The sequence below is a fragment of the Pristis pectinata genome, chromosome 17, assembly GCF_009764475.1.
Source record: "Pristis pectinata isolate sPriPec2 chromosome 17, sPriPec2.1.pri, whole genome shotgun sequence".
In the NCBI taxonomy this organism is placed as follows: domain Eukaryota; kingdom Metazoa; phylum Chordata; class Chondrichthyes; order Rhinopristiformes; family Pristidae; genus Pristis; species Pristis pectinata.
The window spans coordinates 27,649,114-27,671,659 of NC_067421.1; the positions used below are offsets into that span (position 1 = coordinate 27,649,114).

Sequence of the window (22,546 nt, forward strand, 5' to 3'; positions counted from 1 at the left end):
TGATCTCAGCTGAGCTACCACAGGAATATAGAGTAGAATGAAGCAGTTTCCATTTTGGAAACTTTTAATTATAATGGTACTTCAAAAAAATATAACTTGAGGCCTCAAGCATGCAGCTTAAGGAGAGTTTTGTGTTCCTCTTGAAGAGCAGGGAAATGAGAGGTCATGTACTTAAATATTTTTAATTTGTGTATAACCATGAAGGTCAGGACTTCAACACAAACTTTCCAAAATATCTAGAAGAATACCTCAGCTTTCAGAATTATTTAAAGAAATGGGTTACATAAATGGAAATCTATATTTTTAAGCACAAAAGATGCATTTCACTGTGTTTCGATGTACATGTGACTAATAAATATCCCATTTTTAAAGTACACAGTTATACTTCAGTTTTACCATATTAAATAATGAAATTAATATCTGTGCTCCTTGACTGAAGTTATTAAAAATGATTGATAGCTTAGATCACGCATAAACACAGATGCTATCAACTGACAAAAACTGAAGCTAAGTTGCATCAGCATATGGTAAGGTGTCCCTGAGTTCAATTCACCTTGTTGGAACATACAATACAGAAAAAAATATACTGACCCCATTACAAAATCAAACATTTCATAAACTGAAAGTGTTTTGTCAGAAGCAAAACTCATTAGCTTACAATGGTGTAATGGTCAATGAATCCTGAGTTATTACTTACACTAACATTGCTACAAAATGTCCTGAAGTTCTCCCTACTCCTGATTACGTGGATGCCCTATTTTAAACTGGAAGAACTCAGGGCTCCACAAGTACTTTCCTCTCATATCTAATCATATGTAAAACAATTACACCCAACCCTAAATGCACTGCTTATTATTACCTAAAAATGTCAGTATGTCATTCAAAGCATCCATGTCCTTTTGTATACTAGCTATCTAATACTTACCCTTCAACACTCCTACTTGCAAAGACAACATCTAGGAAAAGATGAGTGATTAAGTTAGCATAATTTATCTCATATTCTAACTATTTCGAGAATTTGAAATAGTAACTAGCCATCCAGTTTCTATCCCAATCTGAATAACAAAAACTTCACCCATTTGTCATCCATGCAAAATGAACAGACTCATTTGTATAAAGCCTCATCACCACCTCAGGACTTCTCAATCATTTCAAAGCCAATAAATGTCTTGTGAACTCCAGGCAAGTAGGTAAACATCTAAAAGCAAAATATTGGAAAGCAGATCGAATGAAATGTTAATTGTTTCACTCTTCACAAGCGGTGCCTGATAAATACTGCTGAATATTGGCAAACATGCCAGCCACTGTGGGGAGAAGCACAATCACACAAGTAATGAATGATTAATTATGCTACTCTTGGCACAGTCTATCCTTTGAATAATACAAAGGAATTTTTTTGCATGCGCCTGAATGAAATGTTAGGGTCACAATTTGTCTTCTAAAGGAAACTATTTTTGATAATGCAGCATTTCCTCAATATAACACTGTTGTTGTCAGCCCAGATTTTGTCAAGCTCCAAGTCAATAGGTGGGATTCCTGATATTTTCAACTGCATCATGAAGAATACAGAACTATGCAGGTTCTTGTCACAAGACCAGCGCTTAATTTTAAATATCAGTTTACTTGCACCAGATTTGTGATACACAGTGCCTTCTTCTTAATGCTACCAACTACTAGAGTTCATAAAATAAGCAATAAATTTCCATATACTGCAACGGCAAATAAGTGGACATTGAGTCAAATTACTGGTCCACCAACTGAGGGGTGATGCGAAAGAAAACCTGCCAAATTAGATGATCTGGTCAACAGAATAGACCCAAGTGAAAAACACAATAGCCTGCAAAAACAGAATGCCCCAGTGCTAGCAGTCTGGGGGAAAAAAACCGAAATGCTGAAAACAAACAGATATTCTAGCATTTGTAAAGACAGAAATAAAAACCTTAACATTTTTGGTCGAACCTTTCATCAGAAAGTATATCTAAAACATTAACTTTTTTTCTTTACATATGCTTTAAGTGCTTCTAGCATTTCCGAATTGACATTCTCCACTTCAGTGGACTGCAAATGCTTCATTTAATAAATAAAAATTGGCAGACATAAATCGAGAGTTCTGACAGTTCAGGTACTGGTCACATTACCCTGCAATTTTTTTTTCTAACTTTACCAGCTTTAACTTATCTTCATATTAGTGACAACAAACATCAGGAGTAATATCAACATTTTATTTACCATTGGATTGGAGTCAGATATCAGATCCTTTAGAGTGTCCAGGAATCCCTGATCTTCTACCAGCTGTGCATTGATATCATGTAGCTTGGCTACACAGACAGCAGCAGTCTTTCGTACATAGGGGTCTTCGTCCTTTAGACATTTTCGCAGGGGCTCACACAAATACTCAGTGATTTTATCCACACGGATACAGCCCATTGTTCTCACAGCCAGCGCTCTGATAAGTGGATTGGGATCTTCACAGTCCTAAAAATTGAACAAACAACACAATCATTTTTAGTAAAGGAAAGAAACTGTTCAACACAAGATGACCAGGAAGGGAATGAAACATTTTCAAAGATTGGCTTTGAAAATGAATACGTTTACTGAACTCCCCTGATAGTCTAAAGCCCAAAAGACCCATAATATCCCAGACATCCTGGCTGTGTTAAGCTACATAGTTTCAATTGAGATTAGAAGATAAATTTGACAAAGTCCCCAATACCAGCTGTGATTCAGCAAACCCTTTTGAAATTAGCATATTTAGGGTGGAGAACATTTGGGTCATACACAAGTAGTCGCACGGTACAAAATGGTACCCAATGCTTTCAGACGGACAGGAACAAGAGAGAAACAACTAAACACGCCATTGAAAGGACCATTTTCCCAAAGCCATTAAGGTGTGAAATGAAAGAATAACCAAGTATTCATTTGACTTTCCTACATGCTAAATTCATGACAACTCTGTAAAATTAACATAACTCTGTGACAACAGTTTAAAAAGAAATCCAGTCTCTCCAAGGGTCATTATTAAAAGCCACAGGCAGCAAGAAAAATGAACCCGAAGTAACTAATTCAGTGAAATGCCCAAGGATCTAAATCTATGAAGGAAATGATTATGCATAATCACGGTTTCCACATCTCAAGATTTTTTCTAAAAGTACCTAGTAACTGCAGATCATGTGGAAAAACAGATTTCAGGGACTCATTCGTATACAAAATTAATGCATAGTCATATTAAAACACTAACACATTTGAACTAATTGACATCTACTTTCATTCAATATTCAACTCAACATTTGCCTCAGGAAGATTTTTTCTTAGTAAAGCAACAACTTTTGATTTCTAAAATCCAAATAACCTTGCAGGATGCACAGTAGTATAGCATAACATAATGCTACTGGAGGCAATAAATTGAGAGTCTAATTCACCAAATAAACCAACGAACCATAAATTCTTGTTTCAATACGATTATGGCTTTTTAACACAGACACTCTGTACAATAGTCAGCCCAACACTAAAGTTTGCAACCTAACAAATGAAATATTAATTTCAGTTTCAAATCATAAGGTAATGGCTTGCTTAGAAGTTTCTTTGGTGTTTTGTCTGTACTTATTGATCTCAACAAACAAGATTATTTAAGTTCCCAATGGGAAGACTACAATCAGTTTTGTAAATGTGAAAATGCTTAAGGCTGCAGACATGAATCAGAATTGGGTTTATTATCACTGACATACATCGTGAAACTCGTTTTGTGGCTGCAGTACAGTGCAAGACAAAAACATAAAAATTACTATACGTTACAAAAAATAAATAGTGCAAAAGAGGAAATAATGAGGTAGTGTTCATGGATCATTCAGAAATCTGATGGCAGAGGGGAACAATGTTCCTGAAACATTGAGTGTGGGTCTTCAGGCTCCTGTATCTCCTCCCTGATGGTAGTAATGAGAAGAAGGCATGTCCAGGTTGGTGAGGGTCCTTAATGATGGATGCCACCTTCTTGAGGCACCGCCTCTTGAAGATGTCCTCGATGGAGGGTAGGGTAGGGTTGTGCCTGTGATGGAGCTGGCTAAATCTACAACCCTCTGCAGCCTCTTTCGATCCCGAGCATTGGAACCTCCATACCAGGCGGTGATGCAACCAGTCAGAATGCTCTCCACTGTACATCTGTAGAAATTTGCAAGAGTCTTTGGTGACATACCAAATCTCCTCAAACTCCTAATGAAGTAGAGCCACTGGCATGCCTTCTTCATGATTGCATCAACGTGTTGGGCCCAAGATAGATCCTCTGAGATGTTGACACCCTGGAACTTGAAGCTGCTCACCCTTTCCACTGCTGACCCCTAAATGAAGACTGGTGTGTGTCCTCCCTACTTCCCCTTCCTAAAGTCCACAATCAATTCCTTGATCTTGCTGACATTGAGTGCGAGGTTATTGTTGTTACACCACTCAACCAGCCAATCTATCTCGCTCCTGTATGCCTCCTCATCGCCATCTGAGATTCTGCCAACAACAGTGGTGTCATCGGCGAATTTATAGATGACGTTTGAGCTGTGCCGAGCCACACAGTCATGAGTGTAGAGAGAGTAGAGCAGTGGGCTCTACTCTCCCTTTCAGTCTGTGAAATCATTTATAAAATCTTACAAACACTTATTAACTTTCATTCTCTCCAAAATAGTGGCAGTAACCATTAAAAATATTGGATTCATTGGCAAAGTATTTTGGTACTCCAGTTGAACATTCTCTAGGCTGAGAAATGGAAACTATTCCCATTTGGTACCTACAAGTAACATCAAGCATACCTCAGAAACAATGGACCAAATCTTCTGTTGGCATCTTAAACAAGCCTCCAGTAAATGCTGCTCTCCAGTATGATTGCCCACTGATTACTCCTCACTCCAGCACAGGCATGGGACTTCAAGTTAGCTGCACTTATAAAAGCTTTGATGCTTGCTCATTGTGTAATAGTAGCCATAGCTGCCTCAAATGTCATTTAAATGCACTGTAGTTGCTAGTTAAGTGGTTGGTAGCCATCAGTATAGACACTATGTTTTGCTGCTTCAAAATGTTCCTTTTTAAACTCTGGTCAACAACTTTAAGAGAAACTGTGCAAAAGGAGGCACGTCTGATTATTCGTATTGAGAGAGCACATATGCTACATAGGATCTGTAAGGACTGTGGTGAATTGAATTGTTTCCTACTTAATACAATTTATGACAAATTATTTTATTTCCCAAATCCCACCCACTCCCACATCACCTCCTTGTGGGGCTGGACTAAGTATTGTAGCTGTGCCTTCTGGGAGCAGTTCCCTTCCCAGCTGCTTTTCTGACAGCCCAGTCAACTTGACCCCACTCCTAACAACTTATTCATCCCTCAGGAGCTTGTAAATCACTTGCACATTGCCGGAGAAGTCTTCTGCACCAACTCTAACCAGCACAGGGAGAATTACACGGCAAAGGCAGCCAGCAGGGAAATCTCCATTTCTGCACAGGACCTTATGGAGAATCCAGAACAACAAAATAGGGACAGTTGGTAGCAAAGAGATTGGAGTTATCACTGCACTCCAGGACTTCCATGTGGATACACATATAAATGTCAAAGGATTTGCAGGCATCATAATGACTATTTGCCCCTGTCAAGATCCCTCTAATTTGTCTAAGCAATGTATTTTCCACTTCCGTACGAGCAAGCCGAGGTAGAATTTCAGTCAATTGGTGCTGAATTATGCATAATACTCTGGAGAAAAAAAAACTTGAATAATTGCACATTTTTCAGTTGCCTAAATAAATTTTACACGAGAATTTACTTTTGAAATGTATTGTTGTTAGGAGGGAAGTGTTGCTGTCAAAGTTAGGTTGCAGCGTGTTCTGTGAGGGAGAATGTAGAGACTTTTCAGCTAAGTTAAGCAAATGGGCAAAGATGGGGTTAATGGAATGTGTAAAAATGTGAGGTCCAGTTTGATGGAAAAATAATAGATTGCCCTCTTACACTTAAGATCTCTTTTCAGACAGTAACTAAATTGTTTACTTTTGATGCCTGAAAAACATTTTGTACATATATTAAAAATATAACACTTCAGAATATATACCTTAACAAAAGTGTTGACAGCCATTATTGCCATATCTGGTTGGCTCTTTGCATAGTTCATTAGGTAGAGGTACACCAGCTTCTTCAACTCCAAATTGTCCGTCTGCATGCAGTTGACAACATCAGGAAAGAGGGCACTGCATTGAACAAAATAAAAGACAAAGTAGAAAATATAAAAAGAACTTCCTAATGAACTATAGAAGTTGAGACAATGAACAATCTATATCCTTGCATTGTAACTACGGTCATAGGAATACATCTCTAGAATGCCCACATGCAATTATCTGAGCAATGTCTATACATCAGAAATCAAAGTGTGCTTAATGGCTCAGGATATGGCAAGTAAGGACATATTTCCAGATCTACATGGTCAAACAGTTGTCCAAAATCACCCTGATCCCCAGTATGAAAGCCCTATGCAGTGGGTGCTTAACACAGTGTCATGTGGGTGGTCAAGAACTAGTCCTACCTACAAAAAACAATTCTCCACAGTTTACGGTAGGGTTCTGTTCCTATGAACCGCTCGTTACCCTGACAGTTCACAAGTTGGAAATGCAGCCATGAACCGATTTTCCACGCGGCAGATGATGCCTGCAGCCTCACAGCAGGTGGCAAATCCACCCTGCCAGTCTTCAAAATTCAAAATATTGCAAATTGTCTAACGCTTACCTAGGTCCCTTGCAATTATTCCCCTCCATCTGTACGAGTAAACACAATGCCCCTTGTGCCAGTTCTAATCTGGCTCAGGGTCAAAGGGCAGATTTCCCAGCATGACTATTGAGAAACAGCAGCTAATTTACACTCTGCAAACAGACTCCATGAAGAGTCTAATGGCAGTCAGTCAGGGAACTGACAAAGAGTGGCCAACAAGTTTGGATCATCTTGGTCCTGTATAAATCCCAAATTTAGTGGCACTTATACTGATTAAGTGTTGGCAGCCCAATGCAGAACTGAAATATGTCCCAGCAAGTTTCTGTCCATAGTTCTAAGCGACATATTTCAATTACTTCATTTTTATTTCTGTGTTCAGATCCATCAAATGACAACAATTTTCTTGTAATTTGTTAGTACTGAAGGGAACATACAATTCTTAGTCAATGAAAGGTTATACCATATGAAAGGTTATACCATATGAAAGGTAAGCATATTCAATCATTTTTTAAAGAAAAAGCCCAAGAAAGATTAGATTGCATTGAAGGCATTTTCACACTAACTGTTAATAAGTCATGGATCTTGATGAATAAATTACAATCTGCACTTCAGGGCTTTCAAAATCTGAATGCAAATTATATACTTTATCATGAATACTTATCAAATTTGTGGTCACAATCTTTATCTTTGATTGGCAAGAGTTATTCTCTTTAGTTTCATTGGATTTAAAGCTGTTTGCCACAAAAGCAGAAGGGAAGCAATTTGGACAAAAAAGTTTTCTATATTTTCCAGTGATGAACATTACGTTAGTTGCAATAACAATCAGCAGCATAATATCTATGATTAATTCAAAATGATCTGATAACTGAAACTTTAAGCTCTCACTTCGATGCATATGTAATCTTGCTGCTATAAAATAATTGGATAATTCAATATTCTAAACCAAAATTACCATGTTACCTGGAGAAAACTGTCTAAGCTTTACAACTGCACAATTGCTGATAAATCCCTCAAAACCAAAAACAGGTATCTCATGCCTTCACCTTGCAGAGAAATTAAAGTTCCTCCACAAGCACAATGTTGAGGTAGCTTTGGAACATATCTGGAATTACATTTCAAATATTGTCCCGAAAGGCTACTCCAGATACTTGCCTCCATTTATGGAAAAAGTGCTTCTGAAGATCAGACAGATTATCTTTTTGATGTCTGCTTATTTTACACAAAACATCACCAAAAACTGCTTTTTCAGTACTATTTAGAATGTGAAGAGATGTACTCCGTGGAGTTTATTAGACTGAGGGATGATATCATTAATAGAGGGTGAAAGGACGTTTTATCTTGCGGTAAAATCTCGAATTAAGGAAAGGCTGCTTGAATAGGAAGGGATAGTTTAATGCACAGAATGCTGCAAATCTTTCAGAATAACTAGTAATTCAAAAAGGAACCCAAACATCTTTTTTATACATACATAAAGTGTATTCAGAGCAGGATAGAGCCAATTATGAACCAAAGGGGGTACTCTGAGCAAAGCACATTATTGAATCATTAAATATGTATTGTGCATGTCCTTTGAGGAGAATGCTGCTAATATCACAAAAAAAATTAGAAAAATTGGATAAGATAAAAATAAAGAGGAAGTACTAAAAAAACTGGTAGGTCTCAGTGGAAAAGGAAACCAGTCCATTTAGATGCAAAAGTGCAAATGGTGCTGGGGATCGGAGGAACTGCAAATGCTTCAGTTTTGTTCAAAAAAAATACAAATAGGGATAAACCTGGGAACTGCAAGCCAGTTAGCCTAACAATAGCAATAATACAGCACTTTCTCCCTCCTTTACCTATTGCTAGTTATTTTCCTGAATCCATTTTTAACTCCACTACACCACCTATCTGCAGTTAAACACCCTGTGTATTAAGAAATAATGCATCAAACTCGTCACCAGTTGCTAATACAATGTAAAAAGCAACCTGAAAATTCCACCACCATTCTGAAAGAAAACCACATCAAATTTACAGCACACGGACAAGATTTTGAGTAGATTTAATAAACAGTTATGAACTGTAGTTGTTATTTTGATTGGTTTATATTCACAAAACTCTCAAGAGCACAAACAATGTAATATGCCAAAACATAAAATATTTGAAACATCTTGAATTTTAAAGCTAGATACAAAGCTTTAAGAGGATTCTTGCAATTTTGAATAGGAGTAACACTAGTGCTTAGGTAGCCAGCCTTAAAAGCTTCAAAAGTGGAGAATATTCAGTTAACATTGTCACTTTTATGATAAGAACTATTGGAAAAACAATTTAAGTGCACAATTTCAATACATACTTACTTTCTCCTGCCCAATTTCATAATGCTGATTTGTTAAGACTCATAATATTGGACTTACCTGACATCTTTCCCAACAGTCATCGATGCAATCACTTTCTTCACTGCTTCCTTCTTTTTCTCCTTCTTGTCACTGTTGAGTTCTGCTTTGAGTTCAAAGATTTCTCCTATAGTTGATAAAACATGGCACTATTTAATTGAAGAAAAGATACACCACGATCAAAGTGAAATGGTGCCTAATGGTTATCCCTTTTTCAGAAAAATATACTTTATAATTCCAATCAGTGGTTCACAAATATTCATTATATCAGAAATAGTTATAACATTAGTGATTGCCATCAAATTAGAATATTTGTTTGCTTCCATTTGAAGTGTTAGCCAATTGGAATATTTTATGTCCTCTCTGTGGAAAATTGTTAATTGTTCATTACAATTCACCATGAAAAGTTCTACTTTTAGCCACACTTTGATTTCCCATTACAGGTGTTATCGGGGTGGGGGTTGCATTCCTAGAAAATAGTCCATATTGTGATTTTCCCCGTGACGCGAAGCCACATTACCTGCGCATGCATCAAGAAATGCAAATTGAAAAAAAATTATTTATTTACGTGTTTTCCCTCTACGTAAATTCCATGAGAGTGAATTTTATTCCACATCTCAAATTTTTGGGTAGAGATTTGTGAATTCTGTAAGGCTGAAGTTATGTTACACGAACAGCCGTAATGTGGGGGTCAAATACAGTATATCATACTCAACACAGATTGTAAAGATCAATATGCCATAATGAAAAGGGCTTGTGCCTGCATCAACTTCAGCATCAATGTTGGTTTGATTGTGACAATGGACACAGGTGAAGGCCTAAATAAAACAAATTGCTGGAAATACTCCTATCAGGAAGCGTGTGTACAGAGAAACTGTCAGCGTTCTAAGCCATGGACCCTTCAGCAGAACTGGCAAAAATTAGAAATCTACTAATTTACTTTATTTCAGATTTCCAGAATCTTGAATTTTGCTTTTGTATGGGGGAACATCCACATTGAATCACTGGAGTCCCAGACATGCAGGAATTAGAAAACTAGAATCGACTAAATTTTCACAGCAGCAGTAGTTATCCTAGCTAAACTGTGATGTCCATAATATTCAGTAATATCAATATTCTCTAGATGGTGAAGGCACCTCCTCTTTCACCAAGAAACTGTTAGCAACACTGTATCTGTTTATTCTACATTGATTTTTACAATGTGTTGAGCATGACACAGGTGATCCTCACATTATGGCTGTTTGTGTAGCAGAAATACAGGTAAAGAACAAACTAGTAAATACAGCATCCTCACAAAAAAAGGGAAATAAAATGATAATCAAAATGGAGCATACTATCAAAGACACCTTCAGCAATGAACAATGACCTGAGCAATGACTAAATCAAGGATATGCAAATTAAGACATTGACTACCCAAAAGAAATTGCAACATTATTTATGGAAAGCCATTTCTATTATATTAGGTTTTAATGATGTTCAAATAAAACAGCCACGGCAAGCTTAACTACCCAATTGAAATGCACATGTTAATACACTGAATGAAAGGTTGAGTTCTCACCAAAAATGTGTCTGCCAGAATAATTTTTCGAACCCTCCCACCAAACTGTTCTTTCTCCTTACAAGAGCTACCAGTGCACCTTGCATGCACTTACCAGGCAGATCCTGGAGTGAATAGAGAACTAATTCATTTGCCAGTATAATTTTTAAGCAGACCAAACATCACAAAAGGTTAAAGTCACAGCAAAAGATTTCATAGCACAAGTTTGTAATTAGATCATACCTTAAGAGTTCTCTAAATCATACACCCACAAAAACATATCATAAATCTACTGAATGCCCTTGGCACTGTATAAATTGACTGACATGTACTGTTTAACAAACACTGCAGGCCTCGAGCATAAAGAGCACTCTACGCTTTCAGATAAAATACAAAAATAGCCATTAAATATAGACTATAGAAGGGAATGAGGTTGCTACAAGCTCATAACCAAATAACAGTAGACAAACCTAACAGTTGGGAAACTAAACAGTGACAGAACTGGAATTTGCAGATATAAAAGCAATAAGTGCACTACAGTTAAACCCAATCTAATTATGATAGAGAAACAAAGGACCACAGAAGCTGGAATCTAGATGAAAAAGGGTTCTGACCCGAAACGTTGACCGTCTGCTTTTCTCCACGGATGCTGCCTGGCATGCTGAGTTCCTCCAGCATCTCATTTTTTTCAATCTAATTATGACGTAAAAGTTCACACTGCAATTTCATTTGTGTTCCTTAATATTCTACACATCTGGTTAGTGGAGATTAGCCCAAGTACATTAGGAAATATTACCAAAACTGCGCTCATGAAAAGAATTTGGCAAGCAAACTTCTGATAATTTAATGGAGTGTATCTAGCAGCTTCAAAGGAAACACTTTAAAAAAGGCAAAAACACCAAGTTGGGCACTTTATCATATCTCAGCAAGTGTAGTTGATTAAGCATTTTACAATGTAAAATGTGCCACATTTTACAATGTAAAATATGCCACATACAAGGAGTAACCTTATCTCCAGTCAACATACACTGAAATTGAATACTGTCACAGCAGCTTAACTGAAACTTTAGCTACATCTGTTCTAGCAATATTGCTGGGGATACTCAGTGAAAGGTGATAGTATCAGCAGTTAGAAAGATTCAAGGGCATGGCATGTCTTTCCTATTATGACTGGAGTAAACCTAGACTGCACTCCCTTGCAAGACTCAAGTTAAGATGATGAGAAGCAAAGCCAGTGTCAAGTAAGTTTTGCTGAAATGGGAAAACTTTGCCCACACAGAATAAAACACAATCTGGTGCTGAACGACAACTGTAGAATTATAAAGCCAACCATAACCTAAAAAATACCAATAGTTTGCCCATTTTTGCAAGAATAGCACCAGCAAACAGCAGGAGAGTTGTCACCAGTCAAGGAGAAATGAAACAGCAAACAGAGACCCTTGCTGTGAAGAAATAAGCCAACAGATATATCACCTCTGTACCCATCAGTAAATCAAGAGCTGACATGGTGAAATAGAGCTGTGATGCAATACACAAAATTGTGGTAAGAAGCAGACCACACAAAACCTTCTGGTCTGCCAATTACATGAGGATGATCCATGCATCAGGAAATGAGATTTACAAAAAGAACTCATCAGAACTTACTTTTCCAGATGCAGGAGAGTCATAAGACTTCTGCTTCAATTTTGATCTTCTCGGATTAAATTCTTAGACAAACTCTATATTACAGCATTCAATATCAAAAGCAATACTTGTTCAAATTTTCGACTTTGAAGGGATAACTGACACAACTAAGAAAGGGTAAGAGATGGTGCAGGGGAGGTTTACAAGAACCTTGCTGGTACTGGAGAACAGGCTATACAAGGACATTTTATTTTGGAGATGAGGTATTCTTCAATTGACTAACATTAAATTTATGAATTTTTGCTATAATGATATTGATTCTTTGAGGTACAAATCTAATGTTGCTATAACAAAGAGCACACCACCCTCAGCCCTTAGGAATAGGCAGCATCAAAATAATTTCAACTTATTTCTCCAGTCTTTTTGATATACAAAATTTCACAAAACTTTTTTCTAGGAATAGTTGCAAATAGATGCTTTTAATATTGTCTGGATAAAGTGCTGGTAAAATCAATTTGCCACAGTGGAGGGAGCAGAGGCTTAAGGGCAAAGAAAGATTAGAGATGAGGACTTAAACCAGAGGGTGGTGTTGAAGATTTCAGCCGGAAGGAAAGCAAATATAGGTGGATACAATTGCAGACAACACCAAGAGTTGTGGACAGTGAAGAAGGTTGTCAAAGGATGCAGCAGAATATAGATCAGTTACAGATATCGGTGGAGAAATGGCAGATGTGACGTCTTGCACTTTGGGAGGTCAAACGCAAGAGGAAAGAATACAGTTAATAGCAGGACTCTTAAGAGCATTAATGTACAGAGGGATCTTGAGGTCCAAGTCCACAGCTCCCTGAGAGTGGCCACACAAGTAGATAGGTTGGTAAAGAAGATACATGGCATGCTTGCCTTCATTGGTCAGGGCATTGAGTATAAGAGCAAGGAAGTTATGTCATAGCTAAATAAAACTTTGGTTAGGTTGCATTTGGAGTAGTGTGTGCAATTCTGGTCTTTAAAAACTTTTTCTTTAAAAAGTGTAGCTTTTCTTACGAAGATCGCAAATGTGATACTCAATGCAGACCCCAAGATGTTACAATTGAGGTGGATTAATAGTTTTAAAAATGACTGCTCAGTAATTATATTTTAAATGTAACTATGGCTAACTAATTCTAATAATTATTTTCATTCTGAACATTGTGGTTGTCTACCGAAAGCAAACACAAAAGATTTGGCATTTCCCAAATAATTTGGCAATCACAAACATCTTGGGTCACTGAAGAGACCTTTTTGAGCCAATGCTTAAACAGGCTTTACATGCACCTTATATCTGGATAAGGGGCATAAACTTGATTTGTTTCTCTTGCGTTCAGTTGAAAGGGGATCTGACTGAGGTGTTTAAATTGAGAAAGGAATTAAATATGATGTATAAAGAGAAAATACTTCCTCTGATGAAAGAAGTCCAGAATATGGAGACACAATCTTAAAACATGAGTCAAGTCATATCAGTGAAATCAGGAGACACTATTAAACACGAAGGCCACTGGAAATGCAGAATTATCTCATTCAAAAGGTCTGTTCAATATAAACTTTTCTCACATCGAGTTATACTGGTTTTCGCTAAGGGTGTTAAGAGAATCTAGCAAGGATAGATAATTGGAAATGAAGCAAAAATCAGTCATAATCTAAATCAACAGCATAACAGACTCACAGGGCTGAACTGTCTATTTCTGAACCTGGATATTCAATGGTAGGAATCTTAATATGTCAGAAACTGATAGCAGAAGAAGTCATAAAACTGTCACGTAGTTTTAATCGCTCCTCTCCAAGAGTGAAAGTACCTGCACTTAAATGCAAGAAACATTGCAAAACAAAAGTACAGATGAGCAAAAGGGACAAGAGAACATGGAATTTGGATATTTAGCAGGCATAACATCACCATATAGAACTAAATCAGAATCAAATTTATTATCAGACATATGACGTGAAATTTGTTGTTTTGCGGCAGGTGTATAATGCAAAGACATAAAAATCTCTAAATTACGAAAATAAATAAATATGTAAAAGAAAGGAAAAACGAAGTAGTGTTTATGAACCGTTCAGAAATCTGATGGCAAAGGGGAAGAAGTCTGATTTTTAAAAGCACATTGATCTTTGCAACAATTATAGTAAATAAGTTGAAAAGCTGTTAGTTTACTCATAGTCCTTTAACTATTTTACAGTTGTTACAATTAAAAAACAAAAGTAGCTACCTTTCTTGGTTGTTGTAAAATATTTAGAATCCGTCATGGTGATCCTGGAACAAGTTTCCTGAAAAAGAAAAAAAACGTATTTTTTTTCTGCTGAACCAGCAACATGGGCATTCCCAACAGGAAAACATGGTTACTGATTAATCAGCTTTGAGCTGCATGAGCCATTGTGAAATTTGTTCTGCAACCAGCCAGCCCTTCAGATTATACTATAGACAACTATAACGAGAAATTTCAAAGACTTCGAACTGAGCAATTACCTTTATATATGGCTACTCTGGAACCAGCCAAAGTAATTTCATTTCAGATGGGTCACAAAATATTATCATTTGGTAGGAGAAATAAGGAGAACACACATTTCTGGGATGTAGATTTGAAATGATGTAGTAGCACATAGGAAACCAGTTACACACAGTTACTTGTAACAATGCTTGTCAACAACACTATAAAAATGGAAAACAAAGTACAAGGGACCATTTTATTTTCAGAAGAATTCCCAAATGGATCATTCATATTATATTGGAATTTTGGTTAGGTAATATTCACCCAATATTGTGCAGAGTTCTGGTAATGACTTTACTACAGAGATACTAGTGTAAAAAAACGATTATGCTTGATGCCAGAACCACAAGCATCTAAAAGAGAGCATTCTAAACATCTGACCGAGAGCTTTAGAATTATGAAATCGTTTAATGATATAGACAGTATATTTACACTCAAGGAAGAGCCCAAAATCCTGACAGTCATTAATACATCCAATCCATTTGATCATAATTTCAGGCCAGAGTGCTGAAAATGATAACCCAATACAGCTGAGAAGCTGAAGCTTGTAGTATGTAGATGCACAGAAGTTGGATAATAGCACAAGTGAAAAGAATAGTTTATTTTCATGGAATGAGTTGAAGTTAGGAAAAGGATCAGAAGTAGCATTATACTGACATAAGTGCACCAGGTGGAATGACCTGCTTCTGTGCAACAAATGTTGCACTTAATAGAATCACATAAAATTCATAATGTCCACACCCCAACATGCCTCTCTTAGCTCTTTTAATGAGCCAGCCAATTATATCAAAGTATGAAACTTCTTTGGCAATGTTTTGTTTTTACATAAAGATGAAGTATAATCATGTATAGCCTTAGTATTTTAGTGTGCATGATAGCCATTTAAACTTCTGGCCTTTTCAAAAAATGTATAATGAAGATTTACAGGCTTTCTGAAAGCAAAGCAAAATGCATTGCCAAGATAAGAGATGGCATAATACCATGAACACCAATTGAATCTAATATCCAATACTGTTTGCAGGGTCAGCAGACCATAAATTTTGTGTAACTACCTAATCAGAAGAAAGAGCTTGTACTTGCAAGTACCTATATATCTCAATTTTATCTGTGCTTGAATATCAGTTGAATTTCAATGTTGAACAGCCAATGAACCATTGACTCTCAACATTTATCTCACAACCCCATCCCCACAAATCAATCAGCCATGAACTTTCTGTGCACCTTGTCGACAAGGCAGCGATTCATAACCATTCTTTCAATGAGGGGCTGAGACATGACCATGGAGTAACTTGGCAGGTTTCATTCCTAAAGTGGGTTATGGCTATCAAGTAGGGGGAATGTAATAATCACGTTTAAGATTAGAGGGGAAAAGAGCAATGTATACTAACAGATCTGGTAAACTAAGCAGCCCTCACTCAGTCACAGCAAAGCTACTCTAGTCTAGCCAGAGCCTAGCTACGCAATGACAACCAGATCCCTGCTTCAAAACCTTTGACCTAATCCTCCCCCCACCCCCATTTCCACAGTGCCATCAAATGATCCTCTCTCTCCCCCAGTACCCTGCTCTCGATCTCTGTTGGTACCTCCAGACTCTCTTCTCCCACCAACTCCTGAACTCTCACCAAACCACCCTGTCCATACCTTCAAGTCTCCCTCCCTTCTTCCCCCCCCATGAGCCCCTCTCACCCTGGGCCTCCTCCTCCCCTGCCCCGGCCCCTCACCCCCCCTCCCTCTCCTCCTCCTCCCCTGCCCCGGCCCCTCACCCCCCCTCCCTCTCCTCCTCCTCCCCTGCCCCGGCCCCTCACCCCCCCCTCCCTCTCCTCCTCCTCCCCTGCCCCGGCCCCTCATCCGCCCTCCCTCTCCTCCTCCCCGGCCCCTCATCCGCCCTCCCTCTCCTCCTCCCCGGCCCCTCATCCGCCCTCCCTCTCCTCCTCCCCGGCCCCTCATCCGCCCTCCCTCTCCTCCTCCCTGGCCCCTCATTCGCCCTCCCTCTCCTCCTCCCCGGCCCCTCATCCGCCCTCCCTCTCCTCCTCCCCTGTCCCCGACCACCTTCCCCCCCCCCCCCCCCGGGACCCCTCACCCGCTCCCCAGCCCAACAACCAGCTGATCCCGGCTTCCACCTGCGGGCCGGGGGGGGGGGTGGTCCTGGAGCAGAGGGAGGGGGTTCCCAGCTGTGACAGCGGCCAGAGCAGGTGCTGCAGCCGGTCCGGGAGAACACTCACCCGTTCAGCCGGCCGTGTGGAACGCAGGAAGGAAGGAGCCGCTGTGCCCGAGGCCGCCCCAGACCCTCTCCCTCCGACCGCAGCTCCAAGATGTCCGCCACTCACCCAGCTCCGCGGCGCCGTCCCCCGCCGAACCGGAAGTGCATCCGGTCGCCTTCCGGCCGGCTGGTCCCCAGCGCTGGCGCCTCCCCTGGGTGGGAGGGGAGCTGCGGGAGGCGGACGGAGGAGGGACAACCCTCCTCCTGCAGAGTGGTCCCAGTGCTGTGGGCTCCAGCACACCCCCATCCAGCTGGCTCTGCACTGTGGTCGAGCCATCCTCTATCACCGTGCCCAGTACCACCCTCCAGTTTAATGCACATCTTTTTTCCCCAGTTCTGATGAAGGGTCATCCACCTAAAACGTTTCTCTCTCTGCAGAAGCTGCCTGAATTGCTGAGTATCTCCAACATTTTCTATTTCTAATTTTCAGTGCAGATAATTCTCCCACTCTGAACTATCTGTGGCCTCCTGCACTGTTGCAATGACGCCAACACAAGCTTGAGGAATAACACCTCAGCTTCCATCTGGGTACTTTGCAACCTTCCACATTCAATATTTGAATTCTCCGACGTTATGTAGCTCATTCTTTCCGCTTGCCATCATTTTGCCTCCGTTTTCCTCTTTCTATTAGTGTGCAGGGCATAGGCAAAGAAGCATAATGTGCTTTTAACTGCCACTTTAACTCATTTGGTCTCATTGGAGATGGTCCCTTTGTTTTACCCATCCCTCTTACACTTTCTCTCTTTCCCAGTTCTGACAAACGGTCTGGGACCTGAAATGTTAACTGTTTCTCTTTCCACAGGTGCTGCCTGACCCACTGACTGTTTTGAGCATCTTTTAGCTTTTATTTCAGATTTCCAGTATCTGCGGGGTTTTTTTGTTTTTATGTTTCAAGATTTTTAAAGTGCTCTAAATATTTACAGAAATATTTCAGACAAAAACAATTCTGACAGGGAGTCTGCAGAAGGACTTGGACAGGTTAGGAGAATGGGTAAAGAAGTTGCAGATGGAATACAGCGTAGGGAAGTGTGGGGTTATGTACTTTGGTAGGAAGAATAAGGGTGTAGACTATTTCCTAAATGGGGAGAGAATTGAGAAATCGGAGGTGCAAAGGGAGTCCTAGTTCAGGATTCCCTTCAGGTTAACTTCCAGGTGACTTGGTAGTCAGGCAGGCAAATGCAATGTTAGCATTAATTTTGAGAGGACAAGAAATATAAAAGCAAGGATGGACTACTGAGGCTTTATAAGGCATTGGTCAGACCGCATTTAGAATATTGTGAGCAATTTTGGGCCCCGTATCTAAGAAAAGATGTGCTGGCTCTGGAGAGGTTTCAGAGGAGGTTCATAAGAATGATCCTGGAATGAAAGGCTTTATGTATGAGGAGCATTTGATGTCTCCGAGCCTGTACTCGATGGAGTTCAGAAGGATGAGGGAGAATCGCATTGAAACCCATCAAATACTGAAAGGCCTGGATGGAGTGAATGTGGAGGGGAAGTTTTCATTAGTAGGGAAGATCCAAGCCTCAGAATAAAGCGATGTCCCTTTAAAACCAAGATGAGGAGGTGAATCTGTGGAGCCAGAGAGTGGTGAATCTGTGGAGTTCGTTGCCATGGAGGGCTGTGAAGGCCAAGTCACTGGGTATATTTCAGGCAGCTTAAGGGTTATGGGGAGAATGGTATTGTGAGAAAAAAAAACTATGATTGAATGGTGGAGCAGACCAAATAGCCTAATTCGGCTCCTATATCTTATAGTCTAACATTTAATATAAAATTGTAATTTTATTAGCAAAAGTAAAGAATAATGATATTCTTCTGGCATTATAAATTGTGCCATTATGTGTTTCAAAAAGAAAAAGCAATATAAAAATAAGGAAAAATAAAGAGAAAGTTAAGACAGGAGTCCAAAGACATAGCTGAAAAGAAAGGTGGGTACCTAGACACAAGGAATCAGCCAGCAGTTCCAGAGGATTGGGTATGCTCAAAGATAACATGCAGGATGAGGTGCTCCAGAGGGTATTTTTACAGTGTAAGCCCAAGTAATTTACTAAACTTTGAGAGCAAGGATCGGAAACTTGAAATTTAGTGGTCAAGAAAAACTACTGACCTATGTAAAGTATGTTGGTGATGGAAGAAGGGGGAGTTATTGCTGATGAGGGAACCTTTATAATAGGTGAAAACAAGATCAATTGGCATAAATTTAGGAAAACTAAGTCTTAAGTAATAAAGCACAAATATAGAAAGTACAGGGATGAGATAATTATAACTGTTGAAGTTACTTTGTTAATGGATGTTTAGGGATGAAGCTGAATTTGAGGCCAGTAAAATTCCAAAATTTGTACCTCAATCTGAAGTTATGGTTTTCCGGAAATAAATAGGTCTTTTTCAGGCTGGAAGTATATAACTGGTGAAGTGCTTCAGGATTAGGTTGTGGCCGTCAATTATTTACTATTCATTTAATGTCCTGTAGGAGGTGGCAGAGTGTAAGTTTACCAATGACACAAAAATAGGCGGAGGACATGCTACATGAGGATAATTAGGTTATAGATAGACTGAGTCGTCAAAAACTTGGCAAATGAGTTTAATGTGGGAAACTATGAGGTCATTCACTTCAGTTAGAGGAATCGAAAGGCAGACTATTATCTAAATGTTGAGAAATTGCTGATGAGTGGAGTACTGATTATGTGTTTTTGTGCATGAATCACAAAATGTTAGCAGGCAGGTGCAGCAAGTGGTTTCGAAGGCAAATGGAATGTTGGTCTTTATTGCAAGGGGTTTGGAGTTTAGAAATGAGAAAGGTGTGCTTTCAACAATTGTACAAGGTATTGATGAAAGTACACCTGGAGGACTGTGCAGTTTTGGTCCCCTAACGAGCAAAAATACACTAGCATTAGAGGCATTGGAGGTTCATCCCAGGAATTAGCCTATTACGTGGCTAAAGTTGGATCTGTATTCTTTGGAGTTTAAAAGATTGAGGGATGATCATATTGAAACATGCAAGATTCATAAAGAGCCAATGACAGGGTAGATGCTGTGGAAAAGTCTAGAATGAGGGGACATAGTTAAAAGAGTCAGGGCAATCATTTAAAATTTGAAGAGCATAGGAATTATCACAGTGTGGTGAATTTTCTGGAATTCTCTCGTCCAGAGGGTTGGAGAGGCTGGATTATTGGAGGTATTTAAAGAGGAAACAGAAGCATTTCTGAAAGACCAGGTTATGGGGTATTGGCACAGAATAGGAATTGATGCCTGGGGTAAATCAGCAGTGATCATATTGAATGGTTGAACAGGCATGAGGGGTCAGGTGGCCTACTCATTGGTTTGATTTACAGACCAGACATGTTAATGTTGGTCATAGCTGAAGTCAGCTTCACTATTACAGTCATTAGGCATGAGTAACTTTTAACTCATCCAGATCTTGGGATTCTGAAGAATGTTTTGGTTGTAGGCTTCTAAGATACCAACATGGGGCAGAGTAGATTTGGTGCCCTTTATGTTCATCACTAAATTGCAGTGCTCTTTGTGTCAATCCTGATAAAGGCCCATCTTTTGTACTTGATTAACAACAATACAAAGAATAAAGTGTGTGAAACATATGAGAAACATATGAATTGTGTTGGAGATACAGGTTACCTCTGATGGTGTAGGCACTGAGTTGTGACTATTTTTATATTTCCACTATGTTTGAAAGGAGACTGGTAATAAATAAGGAATATGAAACACTTCTAGTGTCATTTGTACTGCAGTAGCTGTTACTATAACTGCTGACACTGAATGATTCATTAAGACAACACAAGAATAATGGTGGAAGAATTCCTCCTTGTGCTAAATGTTAAGAAACACATTTTGAGATACTTTTACACATTTTCCCTTTTATTTACTTATAACTATTTACTTTTTGGGTTCAAATAATTGAATCCTCTTCAGTGAGCAGTGCTTGTATAAAATTTTTGTTTGTTCATTTGATTTTCAGAATTTATTTTAGCTACATTTGATGTCTCCTCAGACACAAGATTTTTGGTTCATTAATACAACCGTCTTCAGTGCTATTAATGTTAACCACTTAATAGAGACCACATTTTCATGTGCACCAGAGAGAGGTCTGGTTCTTGAATTTGGCTCTCCTAAATTCTACATATACTTTAAAAGGATTTTTGAAAATTTATTTTAATCCTAAATATTATTTAATGCAAGAGCCCATATTTAGAAAACATTCAATGATCTATTTTGTGCTACACAAGGATGAACTGAATAACTTATGTCTCATAAGTTCTATATGCAGTTATATATAATTGATTTTGCTTGAACTCATTGAAACATTAAACTCTTGGTGGGCTTGACAGGGTAGATGCTTCCCTCTGGTTAAGGAGTCTAGAACTAGGGCCACAGTCTTAAAATAAGGGGCGGGTGATCTAGGACTAAAATAAGGAGAAATTTCTTCACTCAAAGGGCAAGGAGTCTTTAGAATTCTCCACGCCCAGAGAGTATGGAGGGTCAGACATTATTTGCATTCAAAACAAGGGCTCTGGACATTGAAGACATTAAGGAAAAAGGGAAAGGGCAAGAAAATGGTGTTTGAGGTAAATCGGTCCTACTAAATGGCCAAGCACCTTACTAACTTGGAACAGTAGGATGCTAGTTCACTAATCTTGCCAAATTAGAAATTGACAGCTTATCAGAATCTCATTATTGACAATTCTGGTTTTAAAAATGATCTTGCAAACCACAAAAGAAAATTAACAAGTGCTATCCTTTTCAATGGAATTGGCTTCAGTAACAGCGAGCTTTCTGATTATTGGAAACTTTGCTGTCATTACAGTGATAAATAAATTAACAAGAGCCCTTAATAGTAATTGAGTGTGAAATCACGAGAAATGGTTCAGCTGGCCATCATACAGTTTCAATAGTTATTTTCCCATCTATTCAATCAGATCAAAGAACTCTCAATAGCTATATTGCAAATCTATGCAAACTACAAGAAAAAACAACACCTCAGCAAAAAGATTTCACTGGAGTTCAGTTTACATACCGATATTTGCTGTATCATTGGGGGAAGAAAAAACACACACCTTAATGAATCACTTTATTAAAGAAAATAGAAAAATAATATTAAGAAATATTTTCTGGGAACTTTGTTAGGAACAAAGAACAGTACAGCACAGGCCCTTCGGCCCATGATGTTGTGCTGACCTTTATAAACCTACTCCACAATCAATCTAACTCTTCCCTCCTACACAGCCCATAACTCTCCACTTTTCTTATATCCATGCTCTTAGGAGTCTTTTAAATATCCCTATTGTATCAGCCTCTACCACCACCACTGGCAATGCGTTCCAGGCACCCACCACACTCGTATGTAAAAAACCTACCTGACATCTCCCCTAAACTTTCCTCCACTTACCTTAAATGGATGTCCTCTGGTATTGGCCATTGTGCTGGTGCTGGCTGTCTACTCTTTCTATACCTCTCATAATCTTATACACCTCTATCAAGTCGCCTCTCATCCTCCGTT

At 38.9% G+C, this 22,546-nt stretch overlaps 1 protein-coding gene across 2 annotated transcripts in view; it reads right to left on the minus strand.

Annotated features, from left to right (window-relative positions):
• ap1b1 (adaptor related protein complex 1 subunit beta 1) overlaps nucleotides 1–17,125 on the minus strand; it is a 52,712-nt gene extending 35,587 nt beyond the window's left edge. For both annotated transcript variants that reach the window (XM_052031929.1, XM_052031928.1), the window contains exons 1-5: nucleotides 17,000–17,125; nucleotides 14,499–14,556; nucleotides 9,120–9,225; nucleotides 6,080–6,215; nucleotides 2,230–2,475 (exon numbers count right to left, since the gene is read on the minus strand). In XM_052031929.1, coding sequence (XP_051887889.1) covers nucleotides 2,230–2,475; nucleotides 6,080–6,215; nucleotides 9,120–9,225; nucleotides 14,499–14,535 — 525 coding nt within the window. In that variant the 5' untranslated portion in view covers nucleotides 14,536–14,556; nucleotides 17,000–17,125. The remainder of the gene's footprint in view (nucleotides 1–2,229; nucleotides 2,476–6,079; nucleotides 6,216–9,119; nucleotides 9,226–14,498; nucleotides 14,557–16,999) is intronic.
• Between the last annotated feature and the right edge of the window lie 5,421 nt (nucleotides 17,126–22,546).